At 42.4% G+C, this 21,953-nt stretch overlaps 1 protein-coding gene across 7 annotated transcripts in view; it reads right to left on the minus strand.

Moving 5' to 3' along the window:
- Positions 1-10,586: 10,586 nt before the first annotated feature.
- Positions 10,587-21,953, minus strand: part of rnf130 (ring finger protein 130) — a 72,082-nt gene continuing 60,715 nt past the window's right edge. For 2 of the 7 annotated variants that reach the window (XM_020502547.2, XM_020502545.2), the window contains exons 7-10: positions 18,442-18,538; positions 17,527-17,749; positions 15,328-15,421; positions 10,587-14,604 (exon numbers count right to left, since the gene is read on the minus strand). In XM_020502547.2, coding sequence (XP_020358136.1) covers positions 14,586-14,604; positions 15,328-15,421; positions 17,527-17,749; positions 18,442-18,538 — 433 coding nt within the window. In that variant the 3' untranslated portion in view covers positions 10,587-14,585. Of the gene's footprint in view, positions 14,605-15,327; positions 15,670-17,526; positions 17,750-18,441; positions 18,539-21,953 lie in introns of those variants that run through there. The other 5 variants (XM_020502546.2, XM_020502548.1, XM_020502549.2 and 2 more) reach the window with 4 other exon arrangements.

Below are 21,953 nucleotides of genomic sequence, written 5' to 3' on the forward strand. Positions count from 1 at the left end.
ATCATAAAGAACTACACATGAGGAACTGGACGAGACTGCCAAATTGAGGCAAAGGTAGGATTTTCTGGATTAACTATCTAATGTTAGCTAAATGCAGTAATGAACAAATTGGCTATATTTGTTTAAATTGACAATTCTGTGATCTGTCTTGTGCATGTTTTAAATGGACACAATACCCGTAATGAAGGTGTCAGCTAGAAGATAACGTGCAGGAGCATGCAGGAATTTGCAGTTTGTAACAGTTTTGCTTCCGTCCCTCTCCTCGCCCCTACCCGGGCTCGAACCAGGGACCGTCTGCACACATCGACAATAGTCACCATTGAGGCATCGTTAACTATCGCTCCCACAAAAGCCCTTTGCAAGGGAAAAAACTACTTCAAGGTCTCAGATCGGGTGATGTCAACGAATGAAACGCTATTAGCGCACACCCCGCTAACTGGCTAGCCATTTCATACCGGTTACACTCACCCCCATTTTGACCTCCTCCTTTTCGCGGCAAACGGTGATCTGGCTAAACAGCATCAATGTAACAGTTTTGTCGGTACATACACACAACAAGTAGGTCACAAGGGGGAGAGGCGTTGTGCCGTGATGTGTTGCATAATTTGTTTTTTGAAACCAGGCCTGAGGTTAACTGACGCTATATATGATGGGAGTTCGATGCACTCATGGCTCTGTATAATACTGTACGTTTCCTGGGGACTGCGAAAATACCCCTGGTGGCACGTCTGGTGGGGTAAGTGTGCGTGTCAGCGCTGTGTGTAAGTTGACTATGCAAACAACTTTTTGTTAAGGGTTTCAGTGACATCCATAGCTGTAGTTGCTGGTGTGTAAATGGTTGAATCATCAGCATACATGCTTTATTTAATGCTAGTGTCAGGTCATTGGTAAAAAATTAAAAATAAAGAGTAGAGGGCTTACAGAGCTGCCCTGCGGTACATCACACTTTACATGTTTGACATTACAGGAAAGAAATTCCATAAATTAACTTTTAACAAGGTACACCTGTTAATTGACATGCATTCCAGGTGACTACCTCATGAAGCTTGTTGAGAGAATGCCAAGAGTGTGTAAAGCTGTCAAGGCAAAGGGTGGCTACTTTGAAGAATCTCAAATATAAAATATATTTAGATTTGTTTAACACTTTTTTGGTTACTACATGATTCCATATATGTTATTTCATAGTTTTGATGTCTTCACTATTATTCTACAATGGAGAAAATAGTAAAAAATTAAGAAAAACCCTTAAATGAGTAGGTTTGTCCAAACTTTTGACTAATATTGTACGTTTTCTCAACAACAGGTTATGGCCAATAACATCAAAGGCCGCACTGAAATCTAACAGTACAGTGCCTTGCGAAAGTATTCGGCCCCCTTGAACTTTGCGACCTTTTGCCACATTTCAGGCTTCAAACATAAAGATATAAAACTGTATTTTTTTTGAAGAATCAACAACAAGTGGGACACAATCATGAAGTGGAACCACATTTATTGGATATTTCAAACTTTTTTAACAAATCAAAAACTGAAAAATTGGGCGTGCAAAATTATTCAGCCCCCTTAAGTTAATATTTTGTAGCGCCACCTTTTGCTGCGATTACAGCTGTAAGTCGCTTGGGGTATGTCTCTATCAGTTTTGCACATCGAGAGACTGAAATTTTTTCCCATTCCTCCTTGCAAAACAGCTCGAGCTCAGTGAGGTTGGATGGAGAGCATTTGTGAACCGCAGTTTTCAGTTCTTTCCACAGATTCTCGATTGGATTCAGGTCTGGACTTTGACTTGGCCATTCTAACACCTGGATATGTTTATTTTTGAACCATTCCATTGTAGATTTTGCTTTATGTTTTGGATCATTGTCTTGTTGGAAGACAAATCTCCGTCCCAGTCTCAGGTCTTTTGCAGACTCCATCAGGTTTTCTTCCAGAATGGTCCTGTATTTGGCTCCATCCATCTTCCCATCCATTTTAACCATCTTCCCTGTCCCTGCTGAAGAAAAGCAGACCCAAACCATGATGCTGCCACCACCATGTTTGACAGTGGGGATGGTGTGTTCAGGGTGATGAGCTGTGTTGCTTTTACGCCAAACATAACGTTTTGCATTGTTGCCAAAAAGTTCAATTTTGGTTTCATCTGACCAGAGCACCTCCTTCCACATGTTTGGTGTGTCTCCCAGGTGGCTTGTGGCAAACTTTAAACAACACTTTTTATGGATATCTTTAAGAAATGGCTTTCTTCTTGCCACTCTTCCATAAAGGCCAGATTTGTGCAATATACGACTGATTGTTGTCCTATGGACAGAGTCTCCCACCTCAGCTGTAGATCTCTGCAGTTCATCCAGAGTGATCATGGGCCTCTTGGCTGCATCTCTGATCAGTCTTCTCCTTGTATGAGCTGAAAGTTTAGAGGGATGGTCAGGTCTTGGTAGATTTGCAGTGGTCTGATACTCCTTCCTTTTCAATATTATCGCTTGCACAGTGCTCCTTGGGATGTTTAAAGCTTGGGAAATCTTTTTGTATCCAAATCCGGCTTTAAACTTCTTCACAGCAGTATCTCGGACCTGCCTGGTGTGTTCCTTGTTCTTCATGATGCTCTCTGCGCTTTTAACGGACCTCTGAGACTATCACAGTGCAGGTGCATTTATACGGAGACTTGATTACACACAGGTGGATTGTATTTATCATCATTAGTCATTTAGGTCAACATTGGATCATTCAGAGATCCTCACTGAACTTCTGGAGAGAGTTTGCTGCACTGAAAGTAAAGGGGCTGAATAATTTTGCACGCCCAATTTTTCAGTTTTTGATTTGTTAAAAAAGTTTGAAATATCCAATAAATCTCGTTCCACTTCATGATTGTGTCCCACTTGTTGTTGATTCTTCACAAAAAAATACAGTTTTATATATTTATGTTTGAAGCCTGAAATGTGGCAAAAGGTCGCAAAGTTCAAGGGGGCCGAATACTTTCGCAAGGCACTGTAGCTGACTAGTCACTCCTATCCTCAGTAGCTTTCCATCTAAGTTGTCAATGCCAGGAGGTTTGTCATTATTGATCGATACATTTTTCCACCTCTCCCAGACAAACTTTACAAAATTCCAACATGCAATGCTTTCCTTTCATTATTTGTTTGAGTTTAGTCTCATTGTTGTCGAAATCCATTTACACAGGGATACTCAATCTTAAATTAATCATTGTTCATTGTCAGCGCGCTGGAGAGGTTCCAACAAAGTTAATGCACCGTAGTGAACGTCTGTCAGAAGCTCTATCGGGGCAGTCCCATTAGTTCCCTTATTTACTTCAGACAAGTAATATTTGTATGATTTTGCTTATTCATCATTCATAACTAATTAACATTTGGTTCATTCATGTGACTGACCAATACCTCACAAGTTTTTATCTCTCTAATCTGAGACCTTGAAACTGAGATATATTTTGTTCTCAAAACAAGTTCTGGAAGTAATGCCAAATTGCAGATACTGATAAGTGAGGATTCGTTCAATCAATCACTTGCATGAAGACAGAAATTGGTTATTAGAACAGCATATGAATAGAACACAGAAAGTTTTTTCGGATGAATGGTCAGGGCTTTGTGATTGCCACTCCAATACCTTGACTTTGTTGTCCTTCAGCCATTTTGCCACAACTTTGGAAGTATGCTTGGGGTCATTTTCCATTTGGAAGACCCATTCGCTGACCAAGCTTTAATTTCCTGACTGATGTCTTGAGATGTTGCTTCAATATATCCACATACATTTCCTACCTCATGATGCTATCTATTTTGTGAAGTGCACCAATCCCTTCTGCAGCAAAGCACCCCCCACAACATGATGCTGCCACCCCCGTGCTTCACGGTTGGGACGGTGTTCTTCGGCTTGCAAGCCTCCCCCTTTTTCCTCAAAACATAACGATGGTGATGGTAATTATGGCCAAACAGTTCTCTTTTTGTTTCATCAGACCAGTGGACATTTCTCCAAAAAGTATGATCTTTGTCCCCATGTGCAGTTGCAAACCGTAGTCTGGCTTTTATATGGCGGTTTTGGAGCAGTGGCTTCTTCCTTGCTGAGCGGCCTTTCAGGTTATGTCGATATAGGACTCGTTTTACTGTGGATATAGATACTTTTGTACCTGTTTCCTTCAGCATCTTCACATGGTCCTTTGCTGTTGTTCTGGGATTGATTTGCACTTTTCGCACCAAAGTATGTTCATCTCTAGGAGATAGAACGCGTCTCCTTCCTGAGCGGTATGATGGCTGTGTGGTCCCATGGTGTTTATACTTGCATACTATTGTTTGTACAGATGAACGTGGTACCTGCAGGCATTTGTAAATTGTTCCCAAGGATGAACCAGACTTGTGGAGGTCTTGGCTGATTTCTTTTGAATTTCCCATGATGTCAAACAAAGAGCCACTGAGTTTGAAGATAGGCCTTGAAATACATCCACAGATACACCTCCAATTCACTCAAATGTCAATTGCCTATCAGAATCTTCTAAAGCCATGACATCATTTTCTGGAATTCCAACTTAAGTGTATGTAAACTCCTGTCTTCAACTGTGTGTATATATATATATTTTTTATATATATAAATCACAACAATAGACAAACATAGTGTGCTTAAACTAATAACACAACACACACATTATTGGATTTTTCTTATCTACATTGATCCAAGATGGCGTAGCAGTGGGGATGTCTGTTTTGATTGTCTTGTCCCGTCCCTTGTATATATCGTTTTTCTTCGTATATATTTCGTAAATATTTGTACACTTTTAAACCAGAACCACCTTCAGAAGCTAGCCAGCTAACTACTTACTAGCTAGTAGTCAGTTAGACACTGCTATCAGTCATCACCGTTAACTCGGACTGCCAGCCTCAGCCCAAGTATCTCCTGCCAGCCTGCACAGCGAGATATCTACCCAGAGCATTTCTGACTGCTTTTCTCTACTACATTGCCGGATTCCTACTGCAAGCTCTGAACCTTTACTCCAGATCATCATAGCTAGCTAGCTGCTATCCGAATGGCTACTCCTGTCTAACGTCTTTGTCCCGAAGCAAGCACCAGTTAGCCTGGAGCTAGCCTCGAACTAGGCCCATCTCCTGGCTAGCCGAAGAGATTCCTCCAAGCAATCCCTGGGCCGATCCATCACGACTGGTCGACCGACGTAACTGTCCGAGGGGGTTTCTGTCCCGAAGCAAGCCCCAGTTAGCCTGGAGCTAGCCTGGAACAAGGCTCTTCTCCCGGGTTGGCCTAAGAATTCCATCAGATAAATCCTTGGCTTCATATCCTCTTCTGTCAATTGTCCTGGACCCTTTGCTGCCGACAAGGAGCCCCGCCGATCCATCACGACTGATCTGCCGGCTTTGGAACGCCACCAAATATCCAGAAATTTCCATCCCTAACTATAACATTTTCCGACAAGCTAGAACTGCCAAAGGGGGCGGAGTTGCAATCTACTGCAGAGATAGCCTGCAGAGTTCTGTCATACTATCCAGGTCTGTGCCCAAACAATTCGAGCTTCTACTTTTAAAAATCCACCTTTCCAGAAACAAGTCTCTCACCGTTGCCGCTTGTTATAGACCCCCCTCTGTGCCCTGGACACCATATGTGAATTGATCGTCCCCCATCTATCTTCAGAGTTTGTACTGTTAGATGACCTAAACTGGGACATGCTTTTAACACCCCGGCCGTCCTTCAATCTAAGCTAGATGCCTTCAATCTCACACAAATCATCAAGGAACATACCAGGTACAACCCTAAATCCATAACCATGGGCACCGTCTTAGATATCATCCTGACCAAACTGCCCTCTAAATACACCTCTGCTGTCTTCAACCACGATCTCAGTGATCACTGCCTCATTGCCTGCGTGCGTACTGGGTCCGCGGTCAAACGACTACCCCTCATCACTGTCAAACGCTCCCTAAAACACTTCAGTGAGCAGGCATTTCTAATCGACCTGGCCCGGGTATCCTGGAATGAGGATGCCTGGTTGCTCTTCAAAAGTGTTTTCCTCTCCATCTTAAATAAGCACGCCTCATTCAAAAAATTTAGAACTAAGAACAGATATAGCCCTTTGTTCAACCTAGACTTGACTGCCCTTGACCAGCACAAAAACATCCTGTGGCGTTCTGCATTAGCATCGAATAGCCCCCACGATATAGCCCCCTTTTCAGGGAAGTCAGGAACCAATATTCCCAGTCAGTTAGGAAAGCTAGGGCTAGCTTTTTCAAACAGAAATTTGCTTCCTGTAGCACAAATTCCCAAAAGTTTTTGGACACTGTAAGGTCCATGGAGAATAAAAGCACCTCCTTCCAGCTGCCCACTGCACTGAGGATAGGAAACACTGTCACCACTGATAAACCTACAATAACCAATCATTTCAATAAGCATATTTCCACGGTGGGCTACCTGGCTACCCCTACCCTGGCCAACAACATGAGTTGTTTGGAAGAATGTGTGGAGAAAAATGGCACAGTACACCAACATCAAAACCTCATCCCAACTGTAAACTATGGTGGAGGGAGCATCATGGTTTTGGGGCTGCTTTGCTGCCTCAAGGCCTGGACAGCTTGCTATCATCGACGTGAAAATGAATTCCCAAATTTATCAAGACATTTTGCGGGAGAATGTTAGGCTATCTGTTTGCCAATTGAAGCTCAACAGAAGTTGGGTGAGGCAACAGGACAACGACCCAAAACACAAAAGTAAATCGGCAACAGAATGGCTTCAACAGAAGAAAATACGCCTTCTAGAGTGGCCCAGTCAGAGTCTTGACCTCAACCCGATTTGAGATGCTGTGGCATGACCTCAAGAGAGCAGTTCACACCAGACACCCAAAAATATTGCTGAACTGAAACAGTTTTGGAAAGACAAATGGTCTAAAATTCCTCCTGACCGTTGTGCAGGTCTGATCCGCAACTACAAAAAACATTTGGTTGAGGTTATTGCTGCCAAAGGAGGGTCAACCACTTATTAAATCCAAGGGTTCACATACTTTTTATACCCTGCACTGTGAATGTTTACACGGTGTGTTTAATAAAGACATGAAAACGTATCATTGTTTGTGTGGTATTAGTTCAAGCAGACTGTGTTTGTCTATTGTTGTGACCGAGATGAAGATCAGACACAATTTTATGACCAAATTATGCGGAAATCCAGGTATTTCCAAGGGGTTCACATACTTTTTCTTGCCACTGTATATATATATATTTGTTGTTGTTTTGTTTTGCCCGTTATTTTGGCATGAATTCATGTCACATATGCAGACAATGTAAAAAAATATCAACAAAAATCATTGAGTTAATAAAGCTGCATACAAACCTGGAGCGTAGGGGTTGGTAATGTTCTCTAGTTGCGCCGTGGGGTTGGTAATGTTCTCTAGTTTCATTCTGTCACTCATGGGGACACTACGTCACCACAAAATGTACGTGTTGGGCTCAAAAATTCAAGCCCCTTGTGTGCCGCCATAGTTAAATTAGAAGTGCCCATCCAAGAAGGCTCAAGGTCATTGGCCACAGATAAAATGATGTCAAATCACGTTATATATAGAGTAGCTTTGATTGGACTGAAAACTTAGCTAGCAATCATCTTCATGAATTAAGTTGACAATCTACTGGCAAATCCTTTTCAATCCTTCTCATATGAAGAGAAATTATAGATAAAACGTATCGGTGCTCATCGGCAATAAACATTACATAAGTTGGAAATCGCAAATTCAACAAATGAGTGGTTTGGACTGAATCAGTGGCTAAATACAAGCATTGCGAAGCCATCACTAGCCTGATATTCAGTGGAGTGGGTGTGTAGTCCAAGTCTGGGTTTAAGAATCTCCTTTCCAAGCTTAAAATGATAAACATTCAACATTGGCCATGCTGTCAATCCAGCATGACTTCTGCACGCTCAAAACAGTTGGAAACTCGGAACTGGGAAGTCTCATACTTCAGTGAGTTCAAGACAACTGGAAACTCAGAAAAAAATGAGTTTCGACTGGAAAAATACGTTTTGAATGGTCATCCAACTCAGAATTGCAAGTCGGGAACTCGGGCCTCTTTCTAGAGCTCTGACCTGAAGATCACTGACGTCTTCATGATTCAACCTTGTTTTTTCTTGAGTTCTTCTTGAGTTCTTGAAAGCACCATAAATCCAGAGAATGCCAGACTTTGATGACAAAATTTGACCACGAAGGACTGCCGCGCCACCTTCCTGTTCAAGTGAGCACAGCAGCATAAAATGTATTGTATGCTGCTGCATACTGTATATATACAGCTCCAGCAGGTGTATCTCACTGATCATCCCTAAAGCCAACACCTCATTTGGCCGCCTTTCGTTCCAGTTCTCTGCTGCCTGTGACTGGAACGAATTGCAAAAATCGCTGAAGTTGGAGACTTTTATCTCCCTCACCAACTTCAAACATCTGCTATCTGAGCAGCTAACCGATCGCTGCAGCTGTACATAGTCTATCGCTAAATAGCCCACCCATTTTTACCTACCTCATCCCCATACTGTTTTTATTTATTTACTTTTCTGCTCTTTAGCACACCAATATCTCTACCTGTACATGACCATCTGATCATTTATCACTCCAGTGTTAATCTGCAAAATTGTAATTATTCCCCTACCTCCTCATGCCTTTTGCACACAATGTATATAGACTCCCCTTTTTTCTACTGTGTTATTGACTTGTTAATTGTTTACTCCATGTGTAACTCTGTGTTGTCTGTTCACACTGCTATGCTTTATCTTGGCCAGGTCGCAGTTGCAAATGAGAACTTGTTCTCAACTAGCTTACCTGGTTAAATAAAGGTTAAATAAAAAAATTAAATAAAAAATATACTGTATATGTACACTGTAGCTAAGAAAGTAAACCTAAGTTTATGTTGTGTAGTAAGCTGTTAGTAGCCCATGGTGCCTCACCAAAATATATTGGTCCCTTTTACACTGTTCTGACCTGGTGGTGCACATGTAGCCTATAGCCTGTTTTAGAGAAATGTAATCACTGAATATTCTAAGAGCTTTCATTTTCTGCTTATATACCCCCTTTATTTATCCTAATGTTCTGACTTGGTGTACAGGGAGTATACTATAAGAACGACCATGTTCTGAATTATGTAGGTGTTGATTTCAAAAGTGCTGAACAAATAGCTATATTGACTAAGTCGGTCCTAGCTCGCTCATTGCCTTAATCTAAATTACGGATTGCCTCTTATGTGCTCAGTCCCTTTATGCCATAGTTTCAACATCACAATTGTCAGTAGAAACCACATTTGTCGAAGCAAGTTTTTTAAAGGCAGTTAATTAGTCTGAATGATCTGTTTCGCTGGCAGACCCGGCTCTGCTGATAGCCAGGTGTAGCAGTAGCAAAGTGTTGGGACATCTTTATGTAGGCCCTAACAGTTTGAGGGCACCGTTTGTCACCATTATAGTGAAATGAATGTATTGTTTAGCGCTGTGTTGTGTTGTGTAGTTAAGACGCATGTCCGCAAAGCCACATTTGTTGTTTGTTGGTATGCCCTACCAAGATTTACGTGCTAAAATCGCCACTGGCTAGAAAGATAACAGTTTTTGTCAAATTGACATCAATTGCATTTTAGCTAACCCTAACCTAATTATCCTAACTTGGACCTGGTTTCCCAAAAGCATATTAAGACAAAATTTATTTTAGAACCATAGGATCGGGTAGACTAGTCTAAATAATGAGATTATTATGGATAAGAGCAAGAATAGGCTACTTGTATTTGTCAAAAAGCAGTCACGTATCGATCATCATGTTACCAGAATCAGACCCTCGATATTTATTGGATTGGAGCATCAAGATCACGTCCACTTGACCCCCCCATGTGACGTTCAAAAGTTATTTCATCTGAAGCCAAATAAACTGCATTTTTTCCCCCGAGTCGTAGAGGGAGGACCACACACACCATATCAGCGCGACTTCAAGTTGTACTTCGATATATTGGTTATTATATCAACATTTGCATTGCGTTGGCAGTGCAATTTCTTGCATAATACATTTTACGCACACAATGTTCCCACCTTGTCGAATGAACAAATGACTTGTCGGCATTTCTAAAATGGTACTGAAACGTCCTGTTTCCATCACAACTGTTTTTTAAATCTTTTTTATTGAGTAATGTTCCGACTTTACTCGCTTAAAAACTGTGGATGGAAACGTGGTTAGAGTCCTACAAGACACAATACAGACGTACAGTTTTGACAAGAATGTTTTGCATTAGGCTATTTAGTGAATGACATACAAACAGTGTAATAATTAATGTTATTGCACAGTGGAATTAGGGGTCTTTGTTTCAAGCAGAGCGATGGTCTCTGAGTTACAAGAAGATGTATTGCTGGAATGGAATAAAATCCTGCACAGCCTGTAGATCCCCAGGCCCAAGTTAAAGAGTCAAGATCCTCTTCAAATGGGTAACTTTTAACCAACAGCCCCCTGTTGAAAGGCAAGCCCCCCCCCCCAAAAAAAACAACAACAACATTTTAGAATCTTCTCCAAACTCCAGCTGAAAGGTTAATGATATTTGGCTGCGTTTCAGTTTGAAGCGAGGGACACAGAACGGGGCAACACAATCAACAGGTCGTAGGCAATAATGACACTTTTAATGGTGAGGCAGTACTGTATGTAACACAGTGACCCGAAACTGTGACACACACTCCCCTCCCCGTGTCACATCAATCATCATCCCAAATATCAGATGCAAAGACTAGAACACAAAGGGACAACAAGAACAGAGGACAAAGCCTTCCACCAAGCATTTACAAGATTGAGAAAGGAAAACAAACTGCTTTAGAGGCCACTTTAGAGATATAGATTGTATATAGATTGTGTGTGTGTGTGTATATATATACATATACATACATACATACATACATACACACACATACACATTAGGTCCCCCTCACTGGGGGCTGATTAGTACACGCTGTGGGTATTTCATAGGCTTTTTTAAATACACGTTAAAGTGTCATTATTATATATATATTTTTATACAGAGACACATTGGTTTCGCTACAGGGAAGAAACACTGCCTGTCACAGAGTTTATAACTTCACATAGCTGCATGTCCATTGTTCCACTGGCCTTATTCTTGCACCAGTCACTGGCCATATAGAGGAAGAGACAGGGTATGTCTGGACATAGCCCACAAGTCAAAACGTACTCTCCACTGTCCTTTTAGGCAGCATAGTAAATACAACAGAGCCAACTGGTCCACCAGGGAAGAAACAGTATGCCTTTCTATTGTTGCCTTCACGAATAAAGATCCAAAGAAAGCAAAATAAAATGGTTTGCTAATCATATATAGCTTACAGATGTATTGCAGGATGCTGACAGTAGGCTACACTGAAACCCGTTGTTAATGTTTTTCTAGCTCGTTTCAAAATGGACGATACAGAGAGATACTGCAAAGTAAGACTAGAAAGGGTTAATTCCCCATTACAGAATATAGAAACAAATTTCAAAAAGAGTCTCTCTGGAGAAAACATTTTTCCTAAATGAAAGTGTAAAACAAAAGGAGAGGATGACTATTTCCCCTCTTCTTTTTGACAGGTAATAATAGTACATTCTGCATTGGAAGAAGGTCTTTGATGTTATGTCATTGTTGATGTTCCACAAGTTAGTCAAGGTTGTCGTCTAAGTTGTTGAGCCGCCCGTCACCCTCCCGTCACCCTCCCACACAAAGGCTCGCCGGTGTGCAGGAAGGTACAAGGCCATCCGTCCCTTAGACTGGAGTCGAAACCACGGCGACGACCCTCACGACTTGTTGTCATCGTAGAGGTCGAGCGATGCCTGGATGTCGGGAAGCTCCATCTCACAGACCACACTGCGCGGGGACAAGGAGTTCCGGTTGAAGAAGTGGCCACCTGCAAAGGAACATGGGAAAATGTCAATGTCAGTGACAGCAAGAAATATTACACACCTCCCAGTAAGATACTTACACTACATGGCCAAAAGTACTTGGACACCCCTTCAAATTAGTGGATTTGGCTACTTCAGCCACACCCATTGCTGACAGGTGTTTACAATCGAGCACACATTCATTCAATCTTCATAGACAAACATTGGCAGTAGAATTCAACGTGGCACCGTCATAAGATGCCACCCTTTTCAGCAAGTCAGTTCGTCAAATCTCTGCCCTGCTGGAGCTGTGCCGGTCAACTGCAAGTGCTGTTATTGTGAAGTGGAAACGTCTAGGAGCAACAATGGCTTAGCCGCGAAGTGGTAGGCCACACCAGTTCACAGAACAGGACCACTGAAGTGCGTAGCATTCAAAAATCGTCTGTCCTCGGTTGCAACACTCACTATAGAGTTCCAAACTGCCTCTAGAAGCAATGACAGCACAATAACTTTTAGTTGGGAGCTTCATGAAATGGGTTTCCATGACTGAGAAGCCGCACACAAGCCTAAGATCACCATGTGCAATGCCAAGAGTTGGCTGTAGTGGTGTAAAGCTCGCCGGGATTGGAGCCTAGAGCAGTGGAAACGCGTTCCCTCGGTTTGGCGGAAGCCAGGAGAACACTACCTGCCCGAATGCATAATGCCAACTGTAAAGTTTGGTGGAGGAGGAATAATGGTCTGCGGATGTTTTTTATGGTTCTGGCTAGGCACCATAGTTCCAGTGAAGGGAAATCTTCACGCTATAGCATACATTGTAGACTAATATGTGCTTCCAACTTTGTGGCAACCGTTTGGAGAAGGCCCTTTCCTGTTTCAGGATGACAATGCCCCTGTGCACAAAGAGGTCCATACAGAAATGGTTTGTCGAGATCGGTGTGGAAGAACTTGACTATCCTGCTTAGAGCCCTTACCTCAACCCCGGCAAACACCTTTGGGATGAATTGGAACGCAGACTGCGAGCTTGGCCTAATCGCCCAACATCAATGCCCGACCACACTAATGCTTTTGTGGCTGAATGGAAGCAAGTCCCCTCAGCAATGGTCCAACATCTAGTGGAAAGCCTTCCCAGAAGAGTAGAGGCTGTTGTGGCAGCAAAAGGTGGGACCAACTCAATATTAATGCCCATGATTTTGCAATGAGATATTTGATGAGCAGGTGTTCACATACTTTTGACATAGTAGTGTATCTAGAGAAGATTATGCCTGGCACCACCAACAAACAACAAAGAAAAATGTAGTGTTATTCATACTTTAGTCTTAGCATCTGTAAATTAACCTCATTACAAGAGTCACTGGGATTGGACACCATCATGGACATTTGCAGTTGAGTAAAAGTGTGAGTGTAAGACATGGTGAGGTCAAACTGTGACATTGTGAATCCTCAATGATCCTCAAACTGCTATAGAACCACAAGCCAAGAGAGTTATATGTGGAAGAGCACCCGGAACATCTTTTGAATCATAGTAATCATCAATATCATTGATACCTCAATAAGATCTAAGCAGTGTTATGTAAAAAGGTTTGTGCCCTGACGATTCTGATGTGAGGTTAGACATGTAATGTAATATCTAAGAAATAGTGCCATCTACTGGGGATAGTTTTGCATACACAATGAGCAGACAAAACATTAGGAACACCTGCTCTTTCTGCGACACAGACTGACCAGGTGAAATACATGATCCTTTATTGATATCACTTGTTCAATCCACTTCAACCAGTGTAGATAAAGGGGAGGAGACAGGTTATAGAATGATTTTCAAGCCTTGAGACAATTGAGACATGGATTGTGTATGTGTGCCATTCAAAGGGTGAGAATGGGCAAGACAAAATATTTAGGTGTCTTTGAATAGGGGTATGGTAGAAAGTGCCAGGCGCACCGGGTTGAGTGTGTCAAAAACTGCAACACTGCTGGGTTTTTCACACTCAACAGTTTCTTATGTGTATCAAGAATGGTCCACCACCCAAAGGACAATCAACCAATTTGTCACAACTGTGGGAAGCATTGGAGTCAACATGGGCCAGCATCCCTGTGGAATACTTTCGACACCTTGTAGAGTCCATGCCCTGAGGAATTGAGGCTGTTCTGAGGGTAAAAGGGGGTGCAACTTAATATTAAGGTGTTCCTGATGTTTTGTACACTCAGTCATGGTCACGGATGAGCACAGAAGAACATTCAACTTTCTGTAGAGAGGTGTGTGTGTGTGTCTGGTTTAGATGAACAAGAATAATTGGTGTCATTCAATCAATATAGTAACGCATGCACACACACACACACAATGTAGTTTTTGTGAAATTTCCGGACTTTTTGGAGTAAAAATGTTTGACCATTAAAAATTCAGATTTTCACTAACGCTTCACCTTAAAATAGCATTGTAACACATTCAAGACCTGAAAAATGTCAGGACATTTGGGTGAAATGTTAGGAAATTGTGGTCCTGATAATGTATGACAACCAAATACAACACTTACATTCACATAACAAGTCAAAAGGAGGGATCCACAGTGGTTTAATGTCTCAAAGCGCTTTGCCCTATTACAACAACAAAAAATACTAACTATACAGAAAAGTACCAGTAGTACAAGCTTACAAATACAATACAGAAAAATATGTCACAAGAAGGCAACATTGCCACGAGGCTCCGGCAGAGAAAGGGTCTAGAGGGGCAACCACGTGATGGTCATTACTCCTCCCACTCCAGGCTGGAAGATAAGGAAGCATGCAAGCAGGATCAGAGAAGGGAAATGCAATTGATCTGAACATAAAAAAATTATTTTCTCTTGTGTAAGGCACTTAGCTCTAACACATTTTTTTAAACATTTTATTTGGAGTAGAGGGGATGGATGGAGGCTGTGGCTTCCGGAAATGGTTGTTCTGATCTAGTGCTACCTTATTGAGCAATATTATGAAACACTACTCACACTGTCTCCGTTAATAGATGTGCAAACATCCACAATCCAATATTATCTTACTTTTTAAAAACTCTAACCGCAAATGTATCAGATACATGCCAGTACCCATGTCAACTGTACTTGACTTCAGTACAAATATACACTATGCTACAATTGTGCTGTTAAAGTATTTCGATTTATGTTAGCTGGGATCAAAAGTTTAGTAAATTAATGGGACACTACCACATTCGCCACATCTGAATAATAGTCTCAGATTGTTTTGCATCTGTCTGGACTGTATTCAAACTCCATTGCCTTGGCAATGGTTCAAAGTAGTCAGAGTTGAGCCAATTTCAGATATCCACAAATCCAGGAGGATAGGCCTGGATTCCGGCTTAGTTAACAGGAAATTAAATAGACAACAATATTCTGTGACAAAACCATCAGGACTATATGAAACCAAATCTTGAATGAAAGTACAATTGAATCCAGTAGTAGAAAGATTTAACTATGGAAGTGGATGGTGGTACTCACTCAGGGCTGGAGAAGCTGGCAGTGGCCTTGATGATCATATAGAACAATGTGAGAGCGCTGAGAAGGCCGAAGCTGGCGATTATAAACCACTCCTCTGTCAATAAAAGGAAAGGAGGGGGGGGGGGGGGGTTGTCACTGCAGCCCACCATGCAATGGGTTAAAAACCGAGTCCCCACAGGAAAACACAAAATATCTTTCCTCTCTTTGAAAACCAATGTGAAGCGGAAAAGTCAGGAGGATGAAGAGACGAGAAGATGAAGAAAGATGGGGCGTGTCCTTAAGATCCAGAGGAGAGCGACAGAGGAGAGAGGCAGGATGAGCTCGAAGACAGGAGATAAAGACCTGGAAGCACGGGCATAGTTTAAAGACAGAGTGTTATGCACACACAGGCAAATGTGCACATACACAGACAGACACATACGCATGACCTCCAACGCACCCACACACACACAAAAGCAAAGATCACACGCACACAAGCACCCACACAGCACACACCAACTGCGACAGAACAGAAAGAGAAACAGAGGTGTATGTAGGCCTACAGTGCATGTATCTATACAATGCATGTACACAGAGTATACCAAACATTAAGAACACCTTCCTAATATTGAGCTGCACCCCCCCTCTTTTGCCCTCAGAACAGCCTGAATTTGTCAGGGCATGGATTCTACAAGGTGTTGAAAGTGTACCACAGGGATGCTTGCCCATGCTGACCCCAAAACTTCCCACAGTTGTGTCAAGTTGGCTGGATGTCCTTTGGGTTGTGGACCATTCTTGATACACACGGGAAACTGTTGAGTGTGAAAAACCCAGCAGCTTTGCAGTTCTTGACACAAACCAGTGCACATGGCACCTTCTACCATACCCCTGTTCAAAGACACCTAAATATTGTGTCTTGCCTACTACCATACACCCCCCCCCCCCCATTCAAAAGGCACTTAAATATTTTGTCTTGCCCAATCACCCTCTGAATGGCACACATACACAGTCTCAATTGTATCAAGGCTTAAAAATCATTATTTAACCCGGTCTCCTCCCATTCATCAACCTGTCTCCTCCCATTCATCTACACCGATTGAAGTGCATGTAAAAAGTGCCATCAATAAGGGATCACAATGTTTTGTATACTCAGTGTATAGTACTAATGTAAAGGTAGTGGCACTGGACACATTGAAAGAAGGAAATTGAGTCACATTATCAAACAGCATAAATTGGGTGGATTTAGGAAATAATGACTGATTCATTTATGGAAGTAGGCCTAGGTACTAAGAGTTCTAAAATAACTCACCCCACTCTATTATTTAGCTGTTGAAGTATTCACACTGATTAGCTGTGTTGTATGCATTACTGAATTACAATTACTAGCTTGAAGCGAAAGGACAGTACACAAGTAGTTGTCGTAATAACTGCAGTGAAATTTCTCATTTTGTTGCTGCAGCGCTGTGAAAATACATTTTTTTCCCCCTTCATAAATAGTTATGCACAGTAAAACAAGAGTGGGGTGTAACATTTGTTTTGGTAGGGGATCGGTACATTACAGAATGGCTTTTTGCCAGTTGTGCTTTTAGCCTTCTCGTGGTTGAGTTTAGGATCAGGGTGGGATAGGGATTATGGATTATACAGACAGTGGCAGCGGGATTCAGGAGGGGGGTGACCTACAAGAGACAAGTCTCTGGGGCTGAATTGTGTGTGTGTGTGTGTGTGTCAAAAGAGGGGATGAAGAGCGGTACGGAGGGGGTAGGGAGGGATTTAGGAAAAATATTGTGTGTGTGTGTGTGTGTGTCAAGTCAATTTACCAAAGGTTTGCAGCTCCAGTAAATATTTTGCTACTCTAGTTATTCAGTTTAAAAAGTCTGTTTGGCCTTCACTCATTATTTAAAATGGCATAACCAAGAGACATTTTATTTTGTCAAGGTGCATTCCTTCACTTAGTGTTTTGAACTGAAAAGACGGATCTTGCATTCTGATTTGCCAGGATAAAAATACAATTGTGGGACACTTTTAAACACTTTTAATGGGTGCGTGGGTCACAGAGTGTGCCTGAACTCGAAAGGTTGAGAAGGAGAGAGAATTAAACAACAAAAAAAGAGAGAATTTCTGTTCTATTGTGTTCCAATTTTATAACACTGAATGTAACCTTTCATATCAATAAAGTCACTTGAAATAAGAAAGAGTGTGTCCGAGGCGTAAGCTGCTTACTGGTGACGGCGATGTTGATCTCTCCGGTGCGGGGGGTGAGTTCTCCGCTCTCGGAGGGGATCTGGGGTCCGGTACCGAGGGGGCCTCGGTGCAGAGGCTCCAGGCTGATGGACGTCTCACTGGACAGGTCCACCAAGGCCGTCCGCTGGCTGGCCATCGTCTGGCTGCGCCCTATCCTGTGGTCCATGTCAAAACCGGCGTTGTCCACGCACGGCAGGTTGGGCTAAAGGGGGAGAAGTAGTAAAAACACAGGGGTTAGGGGAATGTTATGGTTAGTGGTTGAAGTCCAATTTGTGATATATTAACTTTTGCCAATGTTAGCTCACGCTAGAAAGAACAGAGGCACGGCACGTTTTTAACACAACTTGATATTTTGATCGCTGACCCCGATGTTGACCCTGAACCCTAGCAAGTAGCTCTTGTAACAGCTCATCAGATCCAATGATACCACTTTAGTCTGTTCTGGTATGACTCTAATTTGGTGTCCGAGCAATAGTTCCACAACTTGCCAGCAGGGGGCATACTAGGGCTGTCTATACATGAGGTCACACACAGCTGGCATAAACCGAGGGTTACGCAATCGCCTGGACAAACATCTGTCACAATGACCGGGAGCAGCATGTGAAGGGCAATCTGGGGCAATCACATCTTAATCTACAAAACAACACATGCAGTTTAATAGACAGTGAAATAGTTTGTTGTATTCTACAGTTAATCAACATAAACATGTGAAATTGAGACATGTTTACATAATATCTTCTAAGGTCATCTTTTTCCTCTCATTATTTGGGTCAAGAGTATCGTGTGATCAGTTGAGGGGGAAAAAAAGGACTGAGGCCATACCGGTACTGGCATACTAACTTTAACACATTTCCACTGATAAGGCACTAAGACATCGACAACACTAATACTCACCATGATGCCCAGAGCCTTGAGGATGTTCAGCTTACACATGGGGCAGGTACAGTGCTCGTTCAGCCAGGGGTCCACACACAGCTTATGGAAGACATGTCTGTGCAGATAGCGAGACAGAAACAAAGAACACGGTTGAAGAGCACGAAGCCACCTCCACAAACAAGCCCCCCCAAATGGCCGACATGGGGCTCTTCAAAATCCGCTTTGGCCCCCTTTTCCCCCCTTTACATCCTGCGACTGGAGAATGACTGCTCTGTTTGAGCCGGCTAGGAGGGCCTGTTGTGTCTTTAACGGCAGCAGAAAGTTGGTGGGAAAAGGAAACGAGTCACGCTTTATAGACACAGTGGTCATTGTGGGGCAACTTAGACACAAAATGGACATTGTGTGTCTTATGACACAAGGCGGCTATTGTGGATATGAGAGAAACATCCTTTAAAAAAATATATATATGAATGGTCTGTTCCATATTATTACATAACGGCGGATGGCCAGTTTCACTGCACTTCAAAAGGACCATTACGACCACATTCACGGTAGCTTCTCCTGTCTAACTGAGCTCCTTAATGTCTTTATTAAAAGGCATGGTACGCAAACCATTTCAACGTTAAATATCCTTATGTGGAGCATCCATAAAACAATACAAGGCCCCATTTATTGCTAAAGAACACTTCCTTAAGTGCGAGTAAAAACAATGCATAATAGAAAATACTCCTAAGGACAAACATAAAAGTGCAACGGTTGATTCTGCTAAGTGCCTGTCTAACATAGACTGGCATTTCCTGGGCATGGAGTGTAAAGTGCTGTTCCTTTTCAAAGCCTCTAACAGTGGGGGCACCCGGCCTCTAGCACTGCTTTATTGGCTTTCAAGGCAGGCACAGAAAACAAGGGCTTTATACATTAATGAGGAGTCCGTTTACCATACAATGGCTTGGGGAGAAAGTCGGTGTGCAGTCAGAAGCAGAGCTGTAAGAGAGGGACTTCTGGATAAGCCGCGAGTGCAGTCAGACTCGGATAAGAGCTTGCGTTTCAGTTTGTTTGTTTCACAGTTTAAATGTGTGTGTGCCACAGGAGGTTGGTGGCACCTTCATTGGAGAGGACGGGCTCGCGGTAATGGCTGGAGCGGAATGAGTGGAACGGTATCAAATACATCAAACACATGTTTCCATGTGTTTGATGCCATTCCATTCAGTTCGTTCCAGCCATTATCGTGAGGCGTTCTCCCCTCAGCAGTCTGTGTGCGTGACCGTAACGAGTGCTGGTATCGGTCTGTGTATGCTATAAGTGAGCAACTACAGTCAGGGAGAGATTGCGCTCAGAGTATTTGCGTGGTATCCGAAATCGCACCCTATTCCCTATGTAGTGCACTATATAAGGAATAAGTAGTGCACCACATAGGAAATCGGGTGCCATTTGGGATGCTTCCTTTCTTAGAGCAGCGGGGGGGAAAAATTGACGGTCAGACAGACGGGTTATTAGATACCATACCAGATGGCATCACGGAAAAAACGAAACATACCAACCAGAATAAATTACATTTGTTTTTCCTGTCTTAGTTGGTATGTTTGGTTTATCCGGATGGCATCTGTTTTGACATCTAATATGTTTGCCTGCCTGTATATCTGTCTACCTTCCTGTCTGTCTGGATGTATATCTGTCTACCTGCCGGTATAACTGTCTACCTTTCTGTCTGTCTGCATGTATATCTGTCTACCTGCCGGTATAACTGTCTACCTTTCTGTCTGTCTGCCTGCCGGTATAACTGTCTACCTTCCTGTCTGTCTGCCTGCCTGCCGGTATATCTGTCTACCTTTCTGTCTGACTGCCTGCATGTAAAGTTGAAGTCGGAAGTTTACATACACTTAGGTTGGAGTCATTAAAACTCGCTTTTCAACCACTCCACAATTATTTTGTTAACAAACTATAGTTTTGGCAAGTCGGCTAGGACATCTACTTTGTGCATGACACAAGTCATTTTTCCAACAATTGTTTACAGACAGATTATTTCACTTATAATTCACTGTATCACAATTCCAGTGGGTCAGAAGTTTACATACACTAAGATGACTGTGCCTTTAAAACATTTGGAAAATTCCAGAAAATTATGTCATGGCTTTAGAAGCTTCTGATAGGCCAATTGACATAATTTGAGTCAATTGGAGGTGTACCTGTGGATGTATTTCAAGGCCTACCAAGCTCAGTGCCTCTTTGTTTGACATCATGGGAAAATCGAAATAAATCATCCAAGACCTCAGAATTGTTTTTGTAGACCTCCACAAGTCTGGTTCATTCTTGGGAGCAATTTCCATAATGCCTGAAGGTACCACGTTCATCTGTACAAACAATAGTATGCAAGTATAAACACCATGGGACCAAGCAACCGTCATACTGCTCAGGAAGGACACGTGTTCTGTCTGCTAGAGATGAACATACTTTGGTGCGAAAAGTGTAAATCAATCCCAGAACAACAGCAAAGGACCTTGTGAAGATGCTGGAGGAAACAGGTGCAAAAGTATCTATATCCACAGTAAAACGTGTCCTATATCGACATAACCTGAAAGGCCGCTCAGCAAGGAAGAAGCCACTGCTCCAAAACCGCCATAAAAAAGCCAGACTATGGTTTGCAACTGCACATGGGGACAAAGATCATACTTTTTGGAGAAATGCCCTCTGGTCTGATGAAACAGAAATGGAACTGTTTGGCCATAATGACCATCATTATGTTTGGAGGAAAAAGGGGGAGGCTTGCAGGCCGAAGATCACCATCCCAACAGTGAAGCACGGGGGTGGCGGCATCATGTTGTGGGGGGTGCTTTGCTGCAGGAAGGACTGGTGCATTTAAAAAAATAGATGGCATCATGAGGGAGGAAAATTATGTGGATATATTGAAGCAACATCTCAAGAAATTAGTCAGGAAGTTAAAGCTTGGTCGCAAATGGGTCTTCCAAAGTTGTGGCAAAATTGCTTAAGGACAACAAAGTCAAGCTATTGGAGTGGCCATCACAAAGCCCTGTCCTCAATCCTATAGAAAATGTGTGGGCAGAACTGAAAAAGTGTGTGCAAGCAAGGTCTACAAACCTGACTCAGTTACACCAGCTCTTGTCAGGAGGAAAGGGCTAAAATTCACCCAACTTATTGTGGGAAGCTTTTGGTAGGCTACCCAAAATGTTTGACCCATGTTAAACAATTTGTTGGAAATGCTACCAAATACTAATTGAGTGCATGTAAACTTCTGACCCACTGGGAATGTGATGAAAGAAATAAAAGCTGAAATAAATCACTCTCTCTAGTATTATTCTGACATTTCACATTCTTAAAATAAAGTGGTGATCCTAACTGACCTAAGGCAGGGAATTTTCACTTGGATTAAATGTTAGGAATGATGAAAAACTCAGTTTAAATGTATTTGGCTATGGTATGTAAACTTCCCGTCTTCAACTGTATATCTGCCTACCTTTGTCGGTCTGCCTGTCTGTATATCTGTCTCCTTTTCTGCCTGTCTGTCGACCTGTCTG

Source organism: Oncorhynchus kisutch, linkage group LG15, assembly GCF_002021735.2.
Source record: "Oncorhynchus kisutch isolate 150728-3 linkage group LG15, Okis_V2, whole genome shotgun sequence".
In the NCBI taxonomy this organism is placed as follows: domain Eukaryota; kingdom Metazoa; phylum Chordata; class Actinopteri; order Salmoniformes; family Salmonidae; genus Oncorhynchus; species Oncorhynchus kisutch.